Raw genomic sequence first — 22,790 nt, forward strand, 5'->3', positions numbered from 1 at the left:
GTCTGAGGCCTCGGCTGGGAAGATTCAAAGGCTGGGGGTAGCGAGGTGATGGTGAGAGGCTGCAATCATCGTATGTCTGGCTCCTGGGCTGGGAGGTCTCAACATCTAGGACTGCTGACTAGACCCCTACACAGGCCCTTGCTGTGGGGCTTGGTTTCCTCACACAGCGTGGCTTCAGGACATCGTCCACGGTGGGTCAGGTTTCAAACATGAGTGTTCCATCAAACAAGGTAAACACCTCAATGCCTTTTCTGGCCCGACCTCAGATTGTATGGGTTACAAGCAAGTGACAAGATGGAAGGAGAATCAAGCCCTCAGACACACTTCTGGATAGAAGCATCAAGGTCTCCCTGTGGAATAGGAGATATGGTTGTGGGCATCTTTGGAAAAAACGATCTGCACGGTCTGCCCTCCAGCTATAGTTCACGTCATTTCCACATACAAAATCATTCGCTGCTCCCCAAACCCCTACAGTCTCATCTCATAGGGCATCAGCTTCACGTCCAGGATCTTGTCATCTTATTCAGGGCCCAGGGCAAATGAGGCTCCTCAGGTGCAGCTCCTTAAGTCTCCTCCCCTCCATCCCCACCCTGAAGATCTGTGAACTAAAGAAACAAAGAAAGGGCCTTTTTGGGTTTTTTTCCAATTTGTATTGTGTGTTTTATTCCCACAAGGCAGCAGGGGGTGGGGTTGCCAAGCCGTGAGCTGGGCCGAGGAACCTTCCTCCGGCAGGGGTGCATGCCGGGTTCTCGGGTCTGCCCCACCATGGGCTGGTTTTCAGGCAGACCATCGTGGACACCGGGTGGAAGGCTCCGAGGGGCATAGGTGCTCCGAGGGGCATAGGTGGCAGGCTCGGGTCGGGGGAGCACACTTGTGGAGCTAGAGGTAGCACAGCAGGTCCTTCTCTATCACCAGGGGCTCTTCCATGGGACCGTACCGCTTCACCACACAGCCGTTCTTGTCAATGAGGAACTTGGTGAAGTTCCATTTGATGGCATTTCCCAGCATGCCCCTCCCCTTGGGCTGGACTTTCATCCACTTCCACAGTGGGTGGGCATCATCCCCATTCACACAGATCCCCAGCATCTGACAATGGGGCAGATGTGGGACAATTGCTGTATTCCCCAGTTGCTTTTACTTCAGATGGTATCATAGCTTTAAGAGGCCTTTTTTGTTAAGACTATTGACTCTTTCTTTAAATTTTTTTAAAATTTATTTTATCGCAGTATAGTTGATTTACAGTATTGTGTTAGTTGCTACTGCAGCAAAGTGATTCAGTTATACATATATTTACATTCTTTTTCGTATTCTTTTCCATTATGGTTTATCGCAGGATATTGAATATAGTTCCCTATGATATACAGTGGGACCTTGTTTATCCATCCTATATATAATAGTTTGCATCTGCTAATCCCCAACTCCCAGTCCATCCCTCCCCTCCACCCCTTGGCAACCCTAAGTCTGTTCTAAGAGGATGACTTTTAATAGGTCCTTGCATCTGGTTCCCTCTGGGAGTGGTGAGGTGCATTCCTAGATGCCAATCAGCCATCTGAAATCTTGCTTCCTGTCTCTGAAAGATATCTTTGGTTCCCAGTTCCCAGTCTGATCTAATCTAATCCCCTCTTTAAGTATATTTAGATAGATGTGCATCTCCTTTTCTTTTCTGCATTTGTCTAGCCTGAAGAAAACTCTCTCATCCTGTGGTGCAATGTCCTTGTTTTTGAGAGCAAACTACCCTCTCTCTCACTTTCTTTGCACAGTAAGACTGAAGCACACAGTAAAAAAACAGTCTTAAAAACTCATGCTCTCAAAGGCCTATTAAAACATCTATAACAACAACCATTCTTCTGTAGGCAATAAGCTGCTTTCATTTGCCAAGGTCAAAATCCTGCCTGGCTCACACTTACTGGAGACCTAAAACTTAACAGCGCCTGCCCTGGTCTCACCAGAAGCCTCAATCTCCATGTGTTACTTTGGCCTCTAGATTCTCACCTTTATCCTTCTCAAGGTTCCTGCCAACTCACCAGTATGTTAGGGCTTTAGGTACTAATTAAGAATACCCCTTTCTTACTCTCCTAGGTTTGGAAGCAATTGATAGCTAAGAGACAGATGATAGTTGAACATAACACCAACTTTATTATAGATATGACATATTACAGGATATGGCTTAGATGTGTAGCAGCAAAGAGGTTTTTTGTTTGCTTTTTTTGGTTTCTTTTGCGGTACGCGGGCCTCTCACTGTTGTGGCCTCTCCCGTTGCGGAGCACAGGCTCCGGACGCGCAGGCTCAGCGGCCATGGCTCACGGGCCCAGCCGCTCCGCGGCACGTGGGATCTTCCTGGACCGGGGCACGAACCCGCGTCCCCTGCATCGGCAGGCGGACTCTCAACCACTGCGCCACCAGGGAAGCCCAAGTTACTTAAAATCTTTGGGCTTTAGGTTCCTCACCTATAAAGTAGTACAGGCATGCCTCATTTTTGTGTGTGTGTGTGCTTTGGTTAATTATGCTTGGTAGACAGATATTGTGTGTTTTACAAATTGATGGTTTGTGGCAACCCTGCATCGAGTAAGTCTATTGGGGCCATTTTTCCAATAGCATTTTCTCACTTCGTGTCTCTGTGTCACATTTTGAAAGTTCTCACAATATTTCCAATTTTTTCATTATTATTATATTTGTTTTGGTGATCTGTGATCAGTGATCTTTATGTTACTGCTATGACTCACTGAATGCTCAGGTGATGGTTAGCATTTTTAGCAATCAAGTTACGTACATTGCATTTTTAGACATAATGCTATTATTGTACACTTAATAGACCACAGTATAGTGTAAACATAGCTTTTAAATACACTGGGAAACCATAAATTCTGTGTGACTCACTTTATTGTGATATTCGCTTCATTGGCCGTCATTGGGGTCATCTGGAACTGAACCCACAGTATCTCTGAAGTCTTCCTGTACTTATTTTATGGGGCTGTTGTGAGGAAGAAATGAGCTAATGACTATAAAGTACTCAGCACGAGGACTAGGCAGAGAGTCAGAGCTCAATAACCAAAAGCTCCCACTCCTAAGCAGATATCTGGAGAAAACCATAATTCAAAAAGATACACACACCCCAATGTTCATTACAGCACTATTTACAATAGCCAAGACATGGAAGCAACCTAAATGTCCATCAACAGAGGAATGGATAAAGAAGATGTGGTACATATATACCATGGACTATTACTCAGCCATAAAGAAGAATGAAATAATGCCATTTGCAGCAACATGGATGGACCTAGAGATTGGCATACTGAGTGAAGTAAGTCAGACAGAGAAAGACAAATATCATATGATATTGCTTATATGTGGAATTTAAAAAAATGGTACAAATGAACTTTACAAAACAGAAATAGAGTTACAGATGTAGAAAACAAACTTATAGTTATCAGGGGGTTGGGGGGGAGGGATAAACCGGGAGATTGGAATTGACATATACACACTACTATATATAAAATAGATAACTAATAAGGACCTACTGTATAGCAGAGGGAACTCTATTTAATACTCTTTAATGGCCTATATGGGAAAATAATCTAAAGAAAAAAGAGTGGATATATGTATATGTATAACTGATTCACTGGCTATATGCCTGAAACTAACACAACATTGTAAATCAACTATACTCCAATAAAAATTAAAAAAAAAAAAGCTACCGAAACCTCATAATTCATACTAACTATAAGATGAAGTCTAAATTTTGGGCAATTAATTTAGATTATATGTGTATAACCTATATATATATAGATGTGTATGTATACATACACACACACAAACTATATATATGTATATTTACACACAACTATATATATATGTACACACAGCAACATGTATGTATATACATATACACACAACTATATATATCAGAACATTTTCCTTAAGTGCTTTTGGTTGACACCCTTAGTCTTTAGACTTCCTTGAAGTCAGGAACTAGGCCCTGGGCAGGGCACTACGCTTCCTCAGCCGCTGGCTTTCTAGTTCCACTGACTGCCTTCCCGGGGCAATGACATAATTCTTCTTATATGCCTTTGGTTAGGAGAATGACTGGGCAACAGACACAAGTGATATATTTCTGCTGTTCTCAGGTTTTTCTTGCAGTTGTGAATGACAGAGAAATGCAATCAGCAGGGACTGTGTTAACGCTGTCAAGTGATCTCCGAAAGGCCTTTCTCTCTTATTTTGACTGCTTGGCTTTCCGTCATAGGTTACATGTCTCAGGGGTTTCATAGTCTGCAGTACTTGGGCATAGCTTCTTCTTGTATTAGAATGTGTCATCTGTGGCTCAATAGCAGTTTTGTTACACATGCTGTATTACTAATATTAATACTAATATTAATACTATAATGTGGCCCTTTGGACCACTTCGTTCTTCCCTTCTCTTGCCCACTCTCTTCTTCATCTCACACCTTCTTTTGCTTCCTGTCTGCTTCTTCTTTTTTATTTTTTAAATAAGCAGTTAACATTTATTGAGTGCTTACTATTATAATCTGATACAATAGCAGTTATAATCACTTTACACCTATTAACCCCTTCAATCCTCACAACCTTATGAGAGGGCACTATTATTACCCTCATTTTGCAGTAGTGAAAACAGGCCCAGACAATTAAGGAACTTGTGCAAGACCATTCAGCCTCAAAACTTTCATCAGCCTATATATCTTTACTGCTTTTTAGGTTTTGATCATTTTAATACTAATTTTTGAAGAAGACTTTAGTTATTGATTTATTTTTGAAATAACGGTGGTGGTTTTTTTTTATTTTTTAATTTTATTTTTGGCCGCGCCATGGGGCATGCGGAATCTTAGATCCCTGACCAGTGATCGAACCCGTGTCCCCTGCATTGGTAGCACGGAGTCTTAACCACTGGACCTCCAGGGAAGTCCCTAGAGAAGACTTTAAATGATCAATTTCCTCAAGTTCTCAGTGTAGGGGTATTTTCCTGGAGGTGGGAAGGGAATGCCTCACAGGGTCCCAGAATTTCGAGGCTCATCTTGTATAAGGTGGAACCCTCAGATCCAAGAAGTTTTTGCATCTTGTTAAGGACCCTTGGGGACCATTAAAAGACAAGATCATGCTTTATAAGGCTAAGGCAATGAATGGGACTAGAATTAGAATGTTCCCTGAATGGATTCTGTGGCTGTTTTGGAGTGAGACATTTTTATTCATCTCCAAGCCAAAAGCAGATGTGTTTTTTTAGGAATGGTTAAAGTTCAGGGGTTGGGAATGGGGGAGGGAGAAGAGAGATCATCAGACTTCACCCTCAGATCTTTTTCGGAATGAGACAAGAGTATAAAACCAAAACAAACCAATAAAGAAACCTGCAAGGTTCCTCCACCCCGGTCCCTGAACTGACCAAGAGCAAACACCCATCTTCAAGGACCCCGATCCTTGGTTTTTCCCCGAGTCCTGGAGACAGTCCTTTTCTGGGTAACGTTTACTTGGAACACAGCCTGTTGTCAACAGAAAGGCTCTATTTGGAATAAGCCTTCACGTAGGTTAGTCACTGAACTCTATCAGGTCATGCTGGGAGGGACCCATGGGGGTGAGGAGAGTATTCTCTCCAATGGAGAACGGAGACAAGTACACAGAGGAAGCCAGCCTTGTTTTTTTTGGTGGCCAAGGGACCTGCACCTATGACAGAGAAACTGTATTTCTGAGAGCTGGGAGGGAGTGCCAGGCTCACAGAAGTGTGATCTGAGCTCTCCCCCAGGGCTGCCTGCAGTTCACCTCTGGAAGGTGACCTTGTGAGCCAAGTTCCTAAAGGCGGACAGGGATGATGCTGGGCCATGAGGGGGTGACAGAAGCGATAGTGTGCCCTTTATGAAGGCTGTGAGCAAGAAGAGAGGATAAAATAGCTACACCACGTGTGGTGTTGGAGTGGGAGTGCCAAGTGAGCAATCAGCTCCAACTTCGCAAAATGCAAGGCAGGAAGCACCCGGAAGGGCAGGGTGGGACGGGTCGGTGCTTCCAGCTTGTTAGGGAATCTGTAATGAATCGGTGTCTGGGCACGTACGCGAAGGTGTTCACGTCCACCACTGCGAACACACCCCACAGCAGTCAAGGTCCTTATCACTAAAAGCCGACAGTCACGGCACGGATGATTGGAGGGACTGGAGAAAAAGGGTCGTCGGGTGAACACCACTTGTGTTTAAGGGGTGTCTGTGACGGGTGCCATCCAGGCACGCACCCTCTTTTCGGCAGCTTTCCTCTCTGCCCACTTCCGTCCTTAGAAGGAAAGACACTGGCCCGTGGCCACGTGCCAAGGGAGGCCGAGCCGCGAGGGAGGGGCAGGGGTCGGGGAGGCGGCGAAAGGTCCCTTAGATACTGCCGCCCGGCCCTTCCTTTAGACTCTGGACGTGCGGGGACCGGGGCCGCTCTGCCTCCGCCTCCGCCTTATAAGAAGCCCGGGTGCCGGCGGGCAGGGCGGCCCGGGAGGCGGGGACCAGGCCACGGCGGAGTCCAGGGCGCCGCGCCCCGACCTGTGGCGGCGGGACGATCGGCCGGGCGGGGATGGGCCGCTACTCGGGCAAGACGTGCAGGCTGCTCTTCATGCTCGTGCTCACCATCGCCTTCTTCGTGGCCGAGCTGGTGTCGGGCTACCTGGGCAACTCCATCGCGCTGCTGTCCGACTCCTTCAACATGCTGTCGGACCTGATCTCGCTGTGCGTGGGGCTGAGCGCCGGCTACATCGCCCGGCGCCCCCGCGGGAGCCTGAGCGCCACCTACGGCTACGCCCGCGCCGAGGTGGTGGGCGCGCTCGGCAACGCCGTCTTCCTTACCGCGCTCTGCTTCACCATCTTCGTGGAGGCCGTGCTGCGCCTGGCCCGGCCCGAGCGCATCGATGACCCCGAGCTGGTGCTCATCGTGGGCGCCCTGGGGCTGGCCGTCAACGTGGTAGGGCTGCTCATCTTCCGGGACTGCGCCGCCTGGTTCGCCTGCTGCGGCCGCCGCCGCCACGAACAGAAGCGGCATCAGCAGCCGGCGGCCGGGGGCGGCCCTCGAGGCGTCTTCCCGGCTCCCCAGGGCGCCGAGGGCCGCTGGCACGCCGCCGCCCTGCCAGCCCCCGGCCGCGACTCGGCCGTGACCCTCCGTGTGGCCTCGGTGGACAGGAAGGACGAGAAGGGGGCAACCGTGTTCTCCAACGTAGCAGGTGCCTTTCGGTTGCATCTTCTGGACAGCGTTGCCCTTCCCTCCCCCGCGCGCCCGGTCCCTTCTTCCTCGCCCCACGCCCTCTTTTTACCTGTCTGCTTTAAAAACAAAAAAACAAAAAAGCCACAACTATTTCCTCTGCTGGCCGGCTTTAAGTCTGTGCCGCTAACTGAACGTATTCCCCCGATTTCTTTTCTTTTTCCTCCTGGGTCCTCGGGCCCCCTTTGCTTCTTTTCCCCTTCCCCTATTCTCTTTGTATAGGAGTATTGATTCTTTCGGAAATCAGTTATTATTACTGGGCAACAGATAGCACTCCGCACCTCTCCCTCCTCCATTGGATACTATCTGCACTTTGTTCTTCTCCCTCCCCCTTTGCCCATCCGTCCATCCCCCTGGGAGTTATGGGTTTGGGGTTGGGGGTGGATTCCCACTGCCTCGTTTTTTGTTTGTTTGTTTGAACTTGAATGAAAGTGTGAAGGAAGTCCAAAGGTGAATCACAAGGCTGATTTAAAGGCCAAAATGTGCCACTCTGGGCTGTGTGTTTGGAGAGGTGCGGGGGCTGATGAGGTAGTGGGCTTTGAAAATAATGAAACGTTTTTTTGAGTCCATTGGTTCTTTTTGTTTGTAGAACTTATACACAACACAAGGTTTCTTCTTTGAATGCAGGTGATTCCCTGACTACGCAGAATGAACCAGAAGAGACTATGAAAAAGGAGAAGTCCGAAGCCCTGAATATCAGAGGTAGGATTGACCTGGGGTCAAGCTGAAATCCTTTTCAGTGTTACACATGGACTGGGCTGGACTCTTCCTTTCTGTTTGCCTTTTCATAGGTGTGTTAGAAAGTAGGCTGGTTACATGCAGAGACTATTACCTAGATCTCTTGCCTAATCACGGCATCGATTCTGGGGGAGTCAGAGTTGCTAATGATTTATCCTTGCTCCACTTAGGCCCGTGCTCACGCTGCCTGCTCCAGAGTCTCACAGATCCCTGGCATGCTACTGCTTGATTTTGCCCGCCCGTGGATATTGCTAACATAAAATGCAGCCTGTTTGAATTGGATATCATTTTGATAAAGGTTGGAAGAGAGTAGGTGGGATCGATCCAAGGTTACGCCCCAAGTGACCTTGCTGACTGACCCTCATTGCCTCACTTATTTTGGTCAGAAAACTGCTCCTGAGATGGTCTGTTGGTTCAGTTGAGTTTCCACCTTAAGGTCTAAAGAAGGGGTTCTGGGGAGACAGAGGAAGGCACATCACTTGCATCCCTCCTACCATGCGCTCAAGGTCACAAACCCAGGGCAAAGTTGAGCCCTGGGAGTTCAAAAGTGGGTTTCTCACCAGACACCAACATGGTACAGTACATCTCCCCTTTCCAACTTCTTGGGCACAGATTTTGCTTCAGAGCGATTCAAGAAAGCCCAGTTCCCAATCTGATGGAGAATTTCAACAAAAGTTATGCAGCCCTTTACCTTTAGATGGTTTGAGGAAGCCTGAAGTGGGGCTTAGAGGTAAATAATACAAAGAAAAACAAATAATGCAGGAAATGCCTTCATTTCTGAGAGTCTCACATCTGTTTTACAAAGTGATACCCAGAATGAATCTGGAGGGAAAATCAGAAAAGAACGACAGCAGCACATGAGCTCCTAAAAATTTCTAAATGAATCAGTTAAAAAAATTTAACTGCAACAGGGAAATTCCTAAAAAACATGGTGGTGAATCTTTTTGGAAAGAGGATCTGTGATGAAAACTCATAATCCTTTAATTTATCCTTTTTTTTAGGTTCAGTTTAAATATAAATATATAGAATATATATGTTATTAATATATATTACATATGTAATATATATTAATAACATATATATTCTATATATATATTTAATGGGTTTTTAAGATGGAGTTCACCATCATAGCACTTCACCTTTTCAAAGCACATTCTGTTTTTTTATTCTTTCTTTAATTGAGATAGTATTGGCATATAACACTAGTTTCAGGTGTACAACATAATGATTCGATCTTTGTATGTATTGTGAAATGATCACCACAGTATAAATATAAATACATGAATAACAGTGTCTGGTTAGCATCCATCATTATGCACGGTAACAATTTTTCTCATAATGAGAACTTTTAAGATCTACTCTCTTGGCAACTTTCAAATATATGGTACAGGATTATTTTTTTTCTTATTTTCTTTATTATTATTTTTAATACACATTTATTGGAGTATAATTGCTTCATAACACTGTGTTAGTTTCTGCTTTATAACAAAGTGAATCAGCTATACATATACATATATCCCCATATCCCCTCCCTCTTGCGTCTCCCTCCCACCCTCGCTATCCCACCCCTCTAGGTGGTCACAAAGCACCGAGCTGATCTCCCTGTGCTATGCAGCTGCTTCCCACCAGCTATCTGTTTTACACTTGGTAGTGTATATATGTCCATGCTACTCTCTCACTTCGTCCCAGCTTCCCCCTCCACACCCGGTGTCCTCAAGTCGATGCTCTATGTCTATGTCTTTATTCCTGCCCTGCCACTAGGTCCATCATTATAGTCACCCTGATGTCCATGGCATCTCCATGACTTATTTATCTTATAACTGGAAGTTTGTACCTTTTGACTCCATTCACCCATTTTGCCCACCCCTCCACCACCTCTGTCAACCACCAATCTGTTCTCTGTATCTGTGAGCCTTTTTTTTTAAAGATGCCTCATACAAATGAGCTTGTTGATTTTGCTGCTCAAGGAGACGTTTGTCCAGGTGCAAGTACTGCAGCAAAGGGTCCCAGGTCCCAGCCTGTCTCACCACCATTTAAGACATACATATAGTGGGGTGAGGAGGGCTTAGGCAGGCGGATCTGGTTTGAGTTCTGTCTCTGCCTTCCACTAGCTATGTGACCTTGGGCAAGTAACGTTCCCTCTTGGACCTACAGTTTCCTTATCTACATAAGGGAGATAATAGCAGTGCTGACATCTCTGTGTTGTTGTGAGAGATACATGGCTGATGGGAACAGCACAGAGGATTCACATAATGAATTGCCTTCCCATCAGTTCTGTGCACTTACTTCTCAGTGGGTTTTCAGACATTGTTTCACGTCCTCTATTTTTTTTTAATTTCTACAACATTTTATTTTTATTATAAATTATATATGCATAGGAAGTGACTCAAATTTCAGCTAGACATAGAAATAACAAATAAAACATCTTTTGACTAGCATGATAATAAGACATTATCCCTGAAAGTCTTTGAGATAGCAACATGCAACACGAATGTATTCAAGATAGTTGAGTCACTAAGTTTCAGAGCTCCAGATTAGGTCATATTAATTTCCAAGCGTTCTACTGACTCTGTTATTCTATGATCCTGACAGTTAATAGCAAAAAGCAAATCATGGCAGTATTTCAACAGTTTATCCTGCCACACACACACACACACACACACACACACACACACACACACACCGGCTTTGTTTTCGTTAGATGTTTATACACATTTTTTCTAGTATCACGTCCTCTTCAGAACTAGCCTCTTCGAGAAGTGAGGCCGATACTATTCTTATTCCCATTTCACCAGTGAGACTCTTGCCGCTCAGAGAGGTTGACTTTCCCAAGATCCATGACTCACAGAGACTGTCAGGTCGGTGACTCTAAATGTAGCGCACCTGTCTCCCATGTTGCCTGACAAGCACATCCTCTTCTGCAGCCTCCTTTGAGTTCTCTGCTTGGAACACCTTTTCTCTGAGTTTCTCTGCCTGGAACTATTGCCTTTTGAAGCCTGTCTCCTCTTCAGAGTCTTGCCCATGTCTCGAGAAGCCTTTCTTGAGATTTCTCATCACAGGGAATAATCCTCCCTCTGGAAGTTACTGACGCACTTATCCGGAGCCCTGCCAGTGGACTGAGGTCCCCAGAAGATCATGACCATCTTTGCACGGAAGGCCAGAAAACACACCGCAATATCTCAGGAATTTAGTGAAATGAAGCTGTAAGCAGTTTTTCAGACTGAAAGTCACGATAATTTGGGTTGTAAAATCAATTTAGTAAAGTATGATCAGCATTTTGAAAACTAACTAGGATTGAATGAAATAGAATAGAAAATAGTAATAAGTCCCACGTAAGGATAGGTTTTGTTTTTTCGAGAAACATTTGTTTCAGTGTGTGTTTGTGCCTGGGCTAGGATGCAAAATAAGATTCTTACTGTGGATTATGTGAAAAATAAGTTTGAACACTCTTTTATATAATTCTTAGGGTCCGGTAGTGAGATTTCTCAGAAGGAGAACTTGAAACTGGAATTTAGGACTTCGATGGGGCAGGATGCCCAATGGTTCTCTAGTCATACTATGGAGATTTATATCCCCACACGAACACTTTGTAGCTGTGTGCTCTTGGATAAGTTACTAAGCTACTCTGTGCCTCCGTTTGCTCATTTGTAGAGTGGAGAGAGTAACCACTTTAGAGAGTCCTTAAGAGGACTTAATGTGTAAATACATGCAACATACAACAATGTCTGGTGCATAGATGTTAGCTAGCATTACAGTTATTATAATTAAGTAAAAGGCAGAAGGCACTCTATGTCGCGGGAGTTATGACTGACCAACCAGAAAACTGTTTTTTTTCGAGTGCCTAGATTGTATGCCTCCAGTGCTAAAATACAAACAAAGGAAATGCAGGGTACGACCCTCACCTTCATGTTACTTAGTCTAATGGAGGAAACGAGGCTGACATCCATGAAAAAGAGAATAACAGATGGTCTCAGGCTGTGAAAATGATGTCGAGTGCGTATAGGAAATGTTTGGTCTTCATATTTTTATGGTAGTATTTTGTACTGTCCTGGAGAAGGTTAGAGCTTTGATCTTCAGTTCCTCCTGGAGAAACAAGCTGTAGAGACCAACTCTTGGGAACATGTTGAGTTTCTCTTTTTGGCTGAGGACAGGGACTGGGGAGTAAGAAGCCCCCATAGGGGTGGGGTGGGAAGAAGGGGGCATAGAATTAAAAAATGGGACTACTTAATGTATTTATTGAATCGGGACCCTATTACCATAAGTAAACACTCAGCCAGAAGGAGATGTGGGGATTCTTTTTATTCTTGTATTTTTTTGGTGGCGGGGGGAGGTTGCCACAAACTACATTTAGTGTGTTTACAAAATGCCATTCGACCTATGATGCTACTCAGAATCTTAGAAGTGCTGCCAGGAGGAAGTAGCCTCTTCTAAGTGAAACTATTCAGTTGCAGCCATGAGTGAGTTGTTAGTATTTTGGATGATTATTAATTCTACTGAGTGAATCTCGGATACATGGAGGGTTAGTCCATATACTTTCTTCTAGAGCAGCGCCTTGAAAACTTTTATGTGCATTTCAGTCACCTGGGAATCTTACTAAAATGCAGAATCGGGGCTTCCCTGGTGGCGCAGTGGTTGAGAGTCCGCCTGCCGATGCAGGGCACGCGGGTTCGTGCCCTGGTCTGGGAAGATCCCACATGCCACAGAGTGGCTGGGCCCGTGAGCCATGGCCGCTGAGCCTGCGCGTCCGGAGCCTGTGCTCCACAACGAGAGAGGCCACAACAGTGAGAGGCCCGCGTACGGCAAAAAAAAAAAAAAAAAAAAAAAAAAGCAGAATCGATTTAATAGATAAGAAGTGGAGCCTGAGATTCTGCCTTTCTCAGAAGCTTCTAGGTGATGTTGGTGCTTCTGGTCTGCAAACCATACTTTGGAAAGAAAGATTCTGATGTTGCTTTCTGTAAAGAAAAAACCTTTGTGTTTATACTTTATAATCCTAACAAATCTCCACTCCATTCACTAAATCCCAGTTCAGTCTGTGTCCAACAAACAACTGGACACTTAGATCTTCTTTAGAATTACATGCTTTCTGTTTCATGACTGAAAACTTTCGAAGTGGTTCCCTTAAGTAAAGGCATCCACAATTTTTGTTATTATCTGTAGAATTTAAATGTTATTTTATTGTTACAAAGGGCTCTTTATTTAGTGGGAATGTTGCTGGACACTGTGGAGGACCTCTTAAACCAAAGGCAGTTTAAGTGACCACAGGCTAAGTGAGAAGTAGGTAAATGCATTTAGGGAAGGGGAAAATGGATCAAGGTAGAGGGAAGACAAAGAATAAATAAATATAAATATTATATTTATCTGTAACAAACCATAATGGAAAAGAATATGACAAAGAATATGTATACCTGAATCACTTTGCTGTACACCAGAAACTAACACAATGTTGTAAATCAACTATACTTCAATTAGGAAAAAAAAGTTTGGGAATTCCCTGGTGGTCCAGTGGATAAGACTCTGTGGTTTTACTGCCGTGGGCCTGGGTTCGATCCCTAGTTGGGGAACTAAGATCCCACAAACCACGTGGCATGGCACCCCCCCCAAAAAAAAGAAATGTTTGAAACAATTGAAATCACAGACACCTGTCTGAAAGAAAAAGAAACCATTTGCATAGCGTCTGTTTCCGGCTTGGTGCCCTCTGATGGGTGGTAGGTGGCAGCAATGTGGCACCTTGAACTGGCACAGTCCCTCTTCCCGCAGGTGTCTGCGGCTCAGAATCTTCCTAGGCTGTTCCAGGTTCTCTGGGTCCTGGGATGGTGGCCTGAGGTTTTGTTTTTTGTGCAGCAGTGGCCGTTGTTTTTTGCTTTCAAATCCAGCCTGCTGCTCTAACTGAACAGAGAACAAATAGCAACAGGTATTCATAGACTTGGGAAGCCAAGTCAGTGAGTGTCACGTGGGCTTTATTGGTCTTTCTTTCTTCCCCGCAGGGGTCCTTTTACATGTGATGGGAGATGCCCTGGGGTCGGTGGTTGTGGTGATTACGGCCATCATATTCTACGTGCTTCCCCTGAAGCATGAGGACCCATGTAACTGGCAGTGCTACATTGACCCCAGCCTGACTGTCATCATGGTCATCATTATTTTGTCATCTGCCTTCCCACTCATCAAGGAGACTGCTGCCATTCTGCTACAGATGGTCCCCAAAGGCGTCAACATGGAAGAGCTGAGTAAGTCATGCGATTCTTATCTTGAACCACTGCCCAGTGACTGTTCTTCAGGCCAAAGGGCCAGCATTATTTCAGAGCAGTGTTTGATTTCTGTCTCCTGAAATACTTTAAATCACAAAGCAATAGAGACATCCTCACATGTTTTGTAGATGACTGCTGCTACTAAGATGACTCACAGCTCTGAGAACCAAAGGTCCTTTTTAGCCCATCATCCTCTGACTCTACTGCAAAGTTTTAAGAATGTGTTGCTTGGGCAATACCTATTCCTGGGCTATTTATTTACCTTCATGTCAGAGATTTATTCTAACTCAGATAAGGCCACTCCATCCAGGACTTGATTTTTATTCCCCCTATTCTGAAAACATGAGTCATTCCTTCCTATTCTAGATCCTGCTTTTTAGTTAACTAATTCTTGTGGGCACACAAGTCACCGTGTGTCCTATAACACAGTAAAATGGACCATATTTAAATTCACTCATTCAGTAGTGGAATCTGTTTCTTTGCTTTGCTCAAATAGGTCAAACTCTCACTTGAGTTTATGTGCATCTGAGGATAGAACGTTTTTATAGACTTTGTAGGATGTCTGAATGGGAACTCTCCAGATGTTGGTGAGAAACTGAATGTGCAACTTTAGTTCTAGTGTTTCTAAATGGAGATGAAGTTTTTATAGGAAAAAAATTTTTTTCATGAATATTTGCTATTATTCTATCTATCATTACTTCATCAGTGAGCCAGTAAACATGAACTATAGCCCAGGCCCACTATGCAGCTGAAAGTTGGAAGACCTTATTTCATGACAAATAGCTGAAATTAGATTTGATAGGTCTTAATATATTAAACAGCCGTGGATAGCCTTTCCCCCTACAGGCATGATTTACAGTGTGACTGTCCTGCATGCCTACTCATTGCCCAGTGCTGCAGGCAGAGGACGACAGAGGTAAAAGAGGCTCCGAGGAGCAGATATACCACATCATTTTCCTTCCAGGGGCTTGTTTGCCAATGGAAAAAACAAAAGAAGCATATACAAAGCAACTTGTGATATATATTGGCTTATATTGCCTTTTAACAAAATAATGTAGATATATTGAAAAGCAGATATTAAAAAAATTAAAGTGTAATAACAATAGGAACACTCTTATGATACTTATTACATGCTAGGTAATATTGTCCAAATGCTTTACTTATATTAACTCATTTTAATCCTTAAAATAAACTTATGAGGTACTGTCATTATCATTCCTAATTTACAGATAAGGAAACCGAGGCACAGAGGGACTGGGTAAATTTTACAAGGTCATGCAGGTAGTAAATGATTAGCTGGGATTCAAACTCTAGCTGGCTACAGGTTGTTCGTCATCACTGTTCAATACCATCTTTCTAAATACATACTAATTTTAGAAAGTATGGAAAATATAGAAGAGCCTAAATAAGAAAATAGAAATCTCTCATAATCCTACCACCCAGAAATTACCACTCTTAATATTTTATGTCAGTCATTCAATAAAACAAGACTTAATCTATCTAAAAAAATCATTTTTGTGTGTGTATATATACAATGATGTTTCATTTTTTTAAAAAAAGAAAGATAAGCAAAATAAGAAGACAGAGAAACACGTAGCAGATGAAGGAGCAAAGTAAAAACCCACCAGGCCAAACAAATGAAGAGGAAATAGGCAGTCTACCTGAAAAAGAATTCAGAGTAAAGATAGTAAAGATATCCAAAATCTTGGAAATAGAATGAAAAAAATACAAGAAACATTTAACAAGAACCTGGAAGAACTAAAGAGCAAATAAACAATGGTGAGCAACACAATAAATAAAATTAAAAATTCTCTAAAAGGAATCAATAGCAGAATAACTGAGGCAGAAGAACGGATAAGTGACCTGGAAGATAAAATAGTGGAAATAACTTCTGTAGAGCAGAATAAAGAAAAAAGAATGAGGACAGTCTCAGAGACCTCTGGGACAACATTAAATGCACCAACATTTGAATTATAGGGGCCCCAGAAGAAGAAGAGAAAAAGAAAGGGACTGAGAAAATATTTGAAGAGATTATAGTTGAAAAATTCCCTAATATGGGAAAGGAAATATTCAGTCAAGTCCAGGAAGCGTAGAGAGTTCCATAAAGGAAAAATCCAAGGAGAAACACACCAAGACACATATCAAACTATCAAAAATTAAATACAAAGAAAAAATATTAAAAGCAGCAAGGGAGAAGCAACAAATAACACACAAGGGAATCCCCATAAGGTTAACAGCTGATCTTTCAGCAGAAACTCTGCAAGCCAGAAGAGAGTGGCAGAACATATTTAAAGTGATGAAAGGGAAAAAACCTACAACTAAGATTACTCTACCCAGCAAGGATCTCATTCAAATTCAACAGAGAAATTAAAACCTTTACAGACAAGCAAAAGCTAAGAGAATTCAACACTACCAAACCAGCTTTACAACAAATTCTAAAGGAACTTCTCTAGACAGGAAACACAGGAGAAGGAAAACACCTACAATAACAAACCCAAAACAATTAAGAAAATGGTAATAAGGGGCTTCCCTGGTTGTGCAGTGGTTGATAGTCCGCCTGCTAATGCAGGGGACAAGGGTTTGTGCCCTGGCCCGGGAAGATACCACATGCCGCAGAGCGGATGGGCCCATGAGCCATGGCCGCTGGGCCTGCGCGTCTGGAGCCTGTGCTCCGCAACGGGAGAGACCACAGCAGTGAGAGGCCTGCGTACTGCGCAAAAAAAAAAAAAGAAAGAAAGAAAATGGTAATAGGAACACACATATCGATAACTACCTTAAATGTAAATGGATTAAGTGCTCCAACCAAAAGACATACACTGGCTGAATGGATACAAAAACAAGACCCATATATATACTGTCTACAAGAGACTCACTTCAGACCAAGGGACACACACAGACCGAAAGTGTGTGGATGGAAAAAGATATTCCATGCAAATGGAAATCAAAAGAAAGCTGGAGTAGCAGTTCTCATATCAGATAAAATAGACTTTAAAATAAATACTATTACAAGAGAAAAAGAAGGACACTACATGATGACCAAGGGATCAATCCAAGAAGAAGATATAACAATTGTGAATATTTGTGCACCCAACATAGGAGTACTTCAATACATAAGGCAAATGCTAACAGCCATAAAAGGGGAAATTGACAGTAACACAATCATACTAGGGAACTTTAACACCCCATTTTCACCAATGGACAGATCATCCAAAATGAAAATAAATAAGGAAACGCAAGCTTTAAATGACACATTAAACAAGATGGACTTAATTGATATTTATAGGACACTCCATCCAAAAACAACAGAATACACTTTCTTCTCAAGTGCTCATGGAACATTCTCCAGGATAGATCATATCTTGGGTTACAAATGAAACCTTGGTAAACTTAAAAAAATGGAAATCGATCAAGTATCTTTTCCGACCACAACGCTATGAGACTAGATATCAATAACAGGAAAAAAACTGTAAAAAATACAAACACACGGAGGCTAAACAATATACTACTAAATAACAAAGAGATCACTGTAGAAATCAAAGAGGAAATCAACAGATGCCTAGAAACAAATGAGAATGAAAACATGACGACCCAAAACCTATAGGATGCAGCAAAACCAGTTATAAGAGGGAAGTTTATAGCAATACAGTCCTACCTCAAGAAATAAGAAAAATCTCAAACAAACAATCTAACCTTACACCTAAAGCAATTAGAGAAAGAAGAACAAAAAAACTCCAAAGTTAGCAGAAGGAAAGAAATCATAAATATCAGATCAGAAATAAAGGAAAAACAAATGAAGGAAACAATAGCAAAGATCAATGAAACAAAATAAAAACTAAATAATAAAACCTTTTCCAGGCTCTTTGAGAAGATAAAGAAAACTGATAAACCATTACCCAGACTCAACAAGAAAAAAAGGGAGAAGACTCAAATCAACAGAATTAGAAATGAAAAAGGAGAAGTAACAACTGATGCTGCAGAAATACAAAGGATCATGAGAGATTACTAAAAGAAACTCTGTGCCAATAGAATGGACAACCTGGAAGAAATGGACAAATTCTTAGAAAAGCACAAACTTCCAAGACTGAACCAGGAAGAAATAGAAAATATAAACAGACCAATCACAAGCACTGAACTTGAAACTGTTCTCAGTGGTGAAAAAATGAAACTATTTCCACTAAGATCAGGAACAAGGCAAGGCTGCCCACCCTCACCACTATTGTTCAACATAGTTTTGGAAGTTTTAGCCACAGCAATCAGAGAAGAAAAAGAAATAAAAGGAATCCAAATCAGAAGAGAAGAAGTAAAACTGTCACTGTTTGCAGATGACATGATGCTATACATAGAGAATCCTAAAGATGCTACCAAAAAACTACTAGAGCTAATCAATGAATTTGGTAAAGTAGCAGGATACAGAATTCATGCACAGAAATAGTGTAGCATTCCTATACACTAATGATGAAAAATCTGAAAGAGAAATTAAGAACACACTCCCATTTACCATTGCAACAAAAAGAATAAAATACCTAGATATAAACCTACCTAAGGAGACAAAAGACCTGTATGCAGAAAACTATAAGACACTGATTAAAGAAATTAAAGGTGATACAAACAGATGGAGAGATATACCATGTTCTTGGATTGAAAGAATCAACATTGTGAAAATGGCTCTACTACCCAAAGCAATCTACAGATTCAATGCAATCCCTATCAAACTACCAATGGCATTTTTCACAGAACTAGAACAAAAAATTTCTATGGAAACACAAAAGACCCTGAACAGTCAAAGCAATCTTGAGAAAGACAAACAGAGCTGGAGGAATCAGGCTCCCTGACTTCAGACTATGCTACAAAGCTACAGTAAACACGACAGTATGGTACTGGCACAAAAACAGAAATATAGATCAATGGAACAGGGTAGAAAGCCCAGAGATAAGCCCATGTGCATATGGTCTCCTTATCTTTGGTAAAGGAGGCAAGAATATACAATAGAGAAAAGACAGCCTCTTCAATAAGTAGTGTTGGAAAAACTGGACAGCTACATGTTAAAGAATGAAATTAGAACACTCCCTAACACCATACACAAAAATAAATTCAAAATGGATTAAAGACCTTAATGTAAGACCAGACTCTATAACACTCTTAGAGGAAAACATAGGCAGAACACTCTATGGCATAAATCACAGCAAGATCCTTTTTGACCCACCTCCTAGAGAAGTGAAAATAGAAAAAAAAAAATAAACAAATGGGACCTAATGAAACTTAAAAGCTTTTGCACATCAAAGGAAACCATAAACGAGATGAAAAGACAACCCTCAGATGGGAGAAAATCTTTGCAAATGGATCAACTGACAAAGGATTAATCTCGAAGATATATAAGCAGCTCATGCAGCTCATTATCAAAAAAACAAACAAACCAATCCAACAATAGGCTGAAGACCTAAATAGACAATTCTCCAAAGAAGATATTCATGTTGCCAACAAACACATGAAAGCATGCTCAACATCATTAATCATTAGAGAAATGCCTGGTGGAGCAGTGGTTGACAGTCTGCCTGCTGATGCAGGGGACATGGGTTCGTGCCCTGGTCCGGGAAGATCCCACATGCCGTGGAGTGGCTAGGCCCATGAGCCATGGCTGCTGAGCCTGCATGTCTGGAGCCTGTGCTCCACAACGGGAGAGGCCGCAATAGTGAGAGGCCCGTGTACCACAAAAAAAAAAAACAAAAAAAAAACAACAATGAGGTATCACCTCACACCAGTCAGAATGGCCATCATCAAAAAGTCTGCAAACAATAAATGCTGGAGAGCGTGTGGAGAAAAGGGAACCCTCTTGCACTGTTGGTGGGAATGTAAATTGATACAGCCACTATGGAGAACAGTTTGGAGGTTCCTTAAAAAACTAAAAACCATACGACCCAGCAATCCCACTAGTGGGCATATACCCTGAGAAAACCATAATTCAAAAAGAGTCATGTTGGCTTCCCTGGTGGTGCAGTGGTTGAGAGTCCGCCTGCCAATGCAAGGGACACAGGTTTGTGCCCCAGTCCGGGAAGATCCCACGTGCCACGGAGCAGCTAGGCCCATGAGCCATGGCCGCTGAGCCTGGGCGTCCGGAGCCTGTGCTCCGCAACGGGAGAGGCCACAACAGTGAGAGGCCCGCGTACTGCAAAAAAAAAAAAAAAAAAGAGTCATGTACCACAGTGTTCATCGCAGCACTATTTACAATAGCCAGGACATGGAAGCAACCTAAGTGTCCATCGACAGATGAATGGATAAAGAAGATGTGGCACATATGTACAATGGAATATTACTCAGCCATAAAAAGAAACTAAATTGAGTTATTTGTAGTGAGGTGGATGGAACTAGACTCTGTCATACAGAGTGAAGTAAGTCAGAAAGAATAAAACAAATACTATATGCTAACACGTATATATGGAATCTAAAAACAAAAAAATTTCTCAAGAACCTAGGGGCAGGACAGGAGTAAAGATGTAGATGTAGAGAATGGACTTGAGGACACGGGGAGGGGGAAGGGTAAGCTGGGACGAAGTGAGAGAGTGGCATGGACACATATACACTACCAAATGTAAAATAGATAGCTAGTGGGAAGCAGCCGCATAGCACAGGGAGATCAGCTCTACGCTTTGTGACTACCTAGAGGGGTGGGATAGGGAGGGTGGGAGGGAGGCTCAAGAGGGAGGGGATATGGGGATATATATACGTATAGCTGATTCCCTTTGTTATACAGCAGAAACTAACACAACACGGTAAAGCAATTATACTCCAGTAAAGATGTTAAAAAAAAAAAGAGGTAAGAATGTCATACCACATATACATTCTAGCTATTTGCTTTTTCACTTAAAAATACATTATATACACTTTCTCATATCCTTAAATATGCAACTTACTTTTTCACAGCTGTATCATATTCTATCACATAATTGATTTAACGATTTCCATTTTTTTTCATTAACACAAAAAGCATTGTCCAAGCCATTCTTGTACATAAATATTTGGTTATTTCTTTCCGTTAAATTCCTAGTGTTAGAATTGCTGGTTGAGGTTTTTGATCCACATTGCCAAATCCCCTTTAAAAAAGGCATCCTACTTTATATTCCCACTCCAGTCCATCAGAGCGTCAAATGCTTTGTAAACTCAACCACCCTGGGCATTTTGTGGGGAGGATTGTTATGAAACTTATTTTCTTGAATTGCCTTTTTTTTTTTTTTTTTTTGCGGTACGCGGTCCTCTCACGGTTGTGGCCTCTCCTGTTGCGGAGCACAGGCTCCGGACGCGCAGGCCCAGCGGCCATGGCTCACGGGCCCAGCCGCTCCGTGGCATGTGGGATCTTCCCGGACTGGGGCACAAACCCATGTCCCCTGCATCAGCAGGCGGACTCTCAACCACTGCGCCACCAGGGAAGCCCCTTGAATTGCCTTTTATGGGCTAACAGTGTATGGTAGAGGAATTCAGAGAGGAAGAAGATTATGGGAAAATGTATGGGAAGATGTAGCCATATACGGTACAGCTATTTTGCTTCCTGTTATTCTTAGTAACTACATCATTCTGGTGAGAATGCTTAAGGGGACCCTATCCTCCCGTGGCGGTTCCATGTTTCAAATGGAACCTTCACCTTGGCTATTGTTTTCTCTCCCCTATTCTAGTGAGTAAACTCTCTGCCGTGCCCGGAATTAGCAGTGTCCATGAAGTTCACATCTGGGAACTTATAAGTGGGAAGATCATTGCCACTCTGCACATCAAGTATCAGCAGGATGGGGGAGATCAGGATGCCAGTATAAAAATTCGAGAAATCTTCCACAACACAGGAATCCACAATGTGACCATCCAGTTTGAGAAGGTGGACCTGAAGGGGCCCCTGGGGCAGAAGGACTTGCAGCTGCTCTGCAGCTCACCCTGCATCTCCAAGGACTGCACCAAGCAGCTGTGCTGTCCCCCCGGGGCACTGCCTCTGGCCCATGTCAATGGCTGTGCCGAGCACAATGGCTGTCCCCCACTGGACCTGTCCCGGAGTGATGGCCTTGAGAGACGACAAACAGCAGAAGTGGCTCTTGAAGTATCTTTGGAAGGTTGTCTGAGTGACCATGGACAAGCTCTTAGCAAATCTCAGGAGGACTCACGTTATGTCAACAGCACACATTTTTAGTTTGGTGCCCACATCAGTAAGCTGTATAGGCGAGGCACTTTGGAACCACTAGCTGGGCTTGTGGGAAGAGATTTGTGGGTCATAGACTCTGATCACACTCACAGTGTGCACACACTCTGTGTTCAGTAAGGGTTTTGGCTGTTTGGGATGTTAGTTGAACTTGTCTGTTAATTTTTGTGTGACCGAGAACCCTTTTACGTTATCCTGGGTGTTTCATGCTGCTCTTCAACAGTTTTGTGTGAACATTTATTTTCCGAAGCAAATGCACTAGTATACATATCAGGGACATTGAAGGCTGGGTCTCAATAATTGTGGAAACAGGATTCAAAGTAGTTTTTGTTTGGGATTGCTTAGAACGGCTAGCTGGCTCTCAGGTGAGCTCATAGCCAAGCACATCAAACAAAAACTTAAGAACC

At 43.0% G+C, this 22,790-nt stretch overlaps 1 protein-coding gene across 2 annotated transcripts in view; it reads left to right on the top strand.

Annotated features, from left to right (window-relative positions):
- SLC30A10 (solute carrier family 30 member 10) overlaps positions 1 to 22,374 on the top strand; it is a 34,788-nt gene extending 12,414 nt beyond the window's left edge. Inside the window, exons 1-4 of one of the 2 annotated variants that reach the window (XM_065892170.1) lie at positions 6,550 to 7,189; positions 7,855 to 7,929; positions 13,950 to 14,189; positions 21,875 to 22,374. In XM_065892170.1, the coding sequence (XP_065748242.1) occupies positions 6,550 to 7,189; positions 7,855 to 7,929; positions 13,950 to 14,189; positions 21,875 to 22,374 (1,455 nt within the window). Of the gene's footprint in view, positions 1 to 6,549; positions 7,190 to 7,854; positions 7,930 to 13,949; positions 14,190 to 21,874 lie in introns of those variants that run through there. The other variant, XM_065892179.1, reaches the window with a different exon arrangement.
- Positions 22,375 to 22,790: the final 416 nt, after the last annotated feature.

The sequence above is a fragment of the Phocoena phocoena genome, chromosome 1 (assembly GCF_963924675.1).
Source record: "Phocoena phocoena chromosome 1, mPhoPho1.1, whole genome shotgun sequence".
NCBI lineage: Eukaryota > Metazoa > Chordata > Mammalia > Artiodactyla > Phocoenidae > Phocoena > Phocoena phocoena.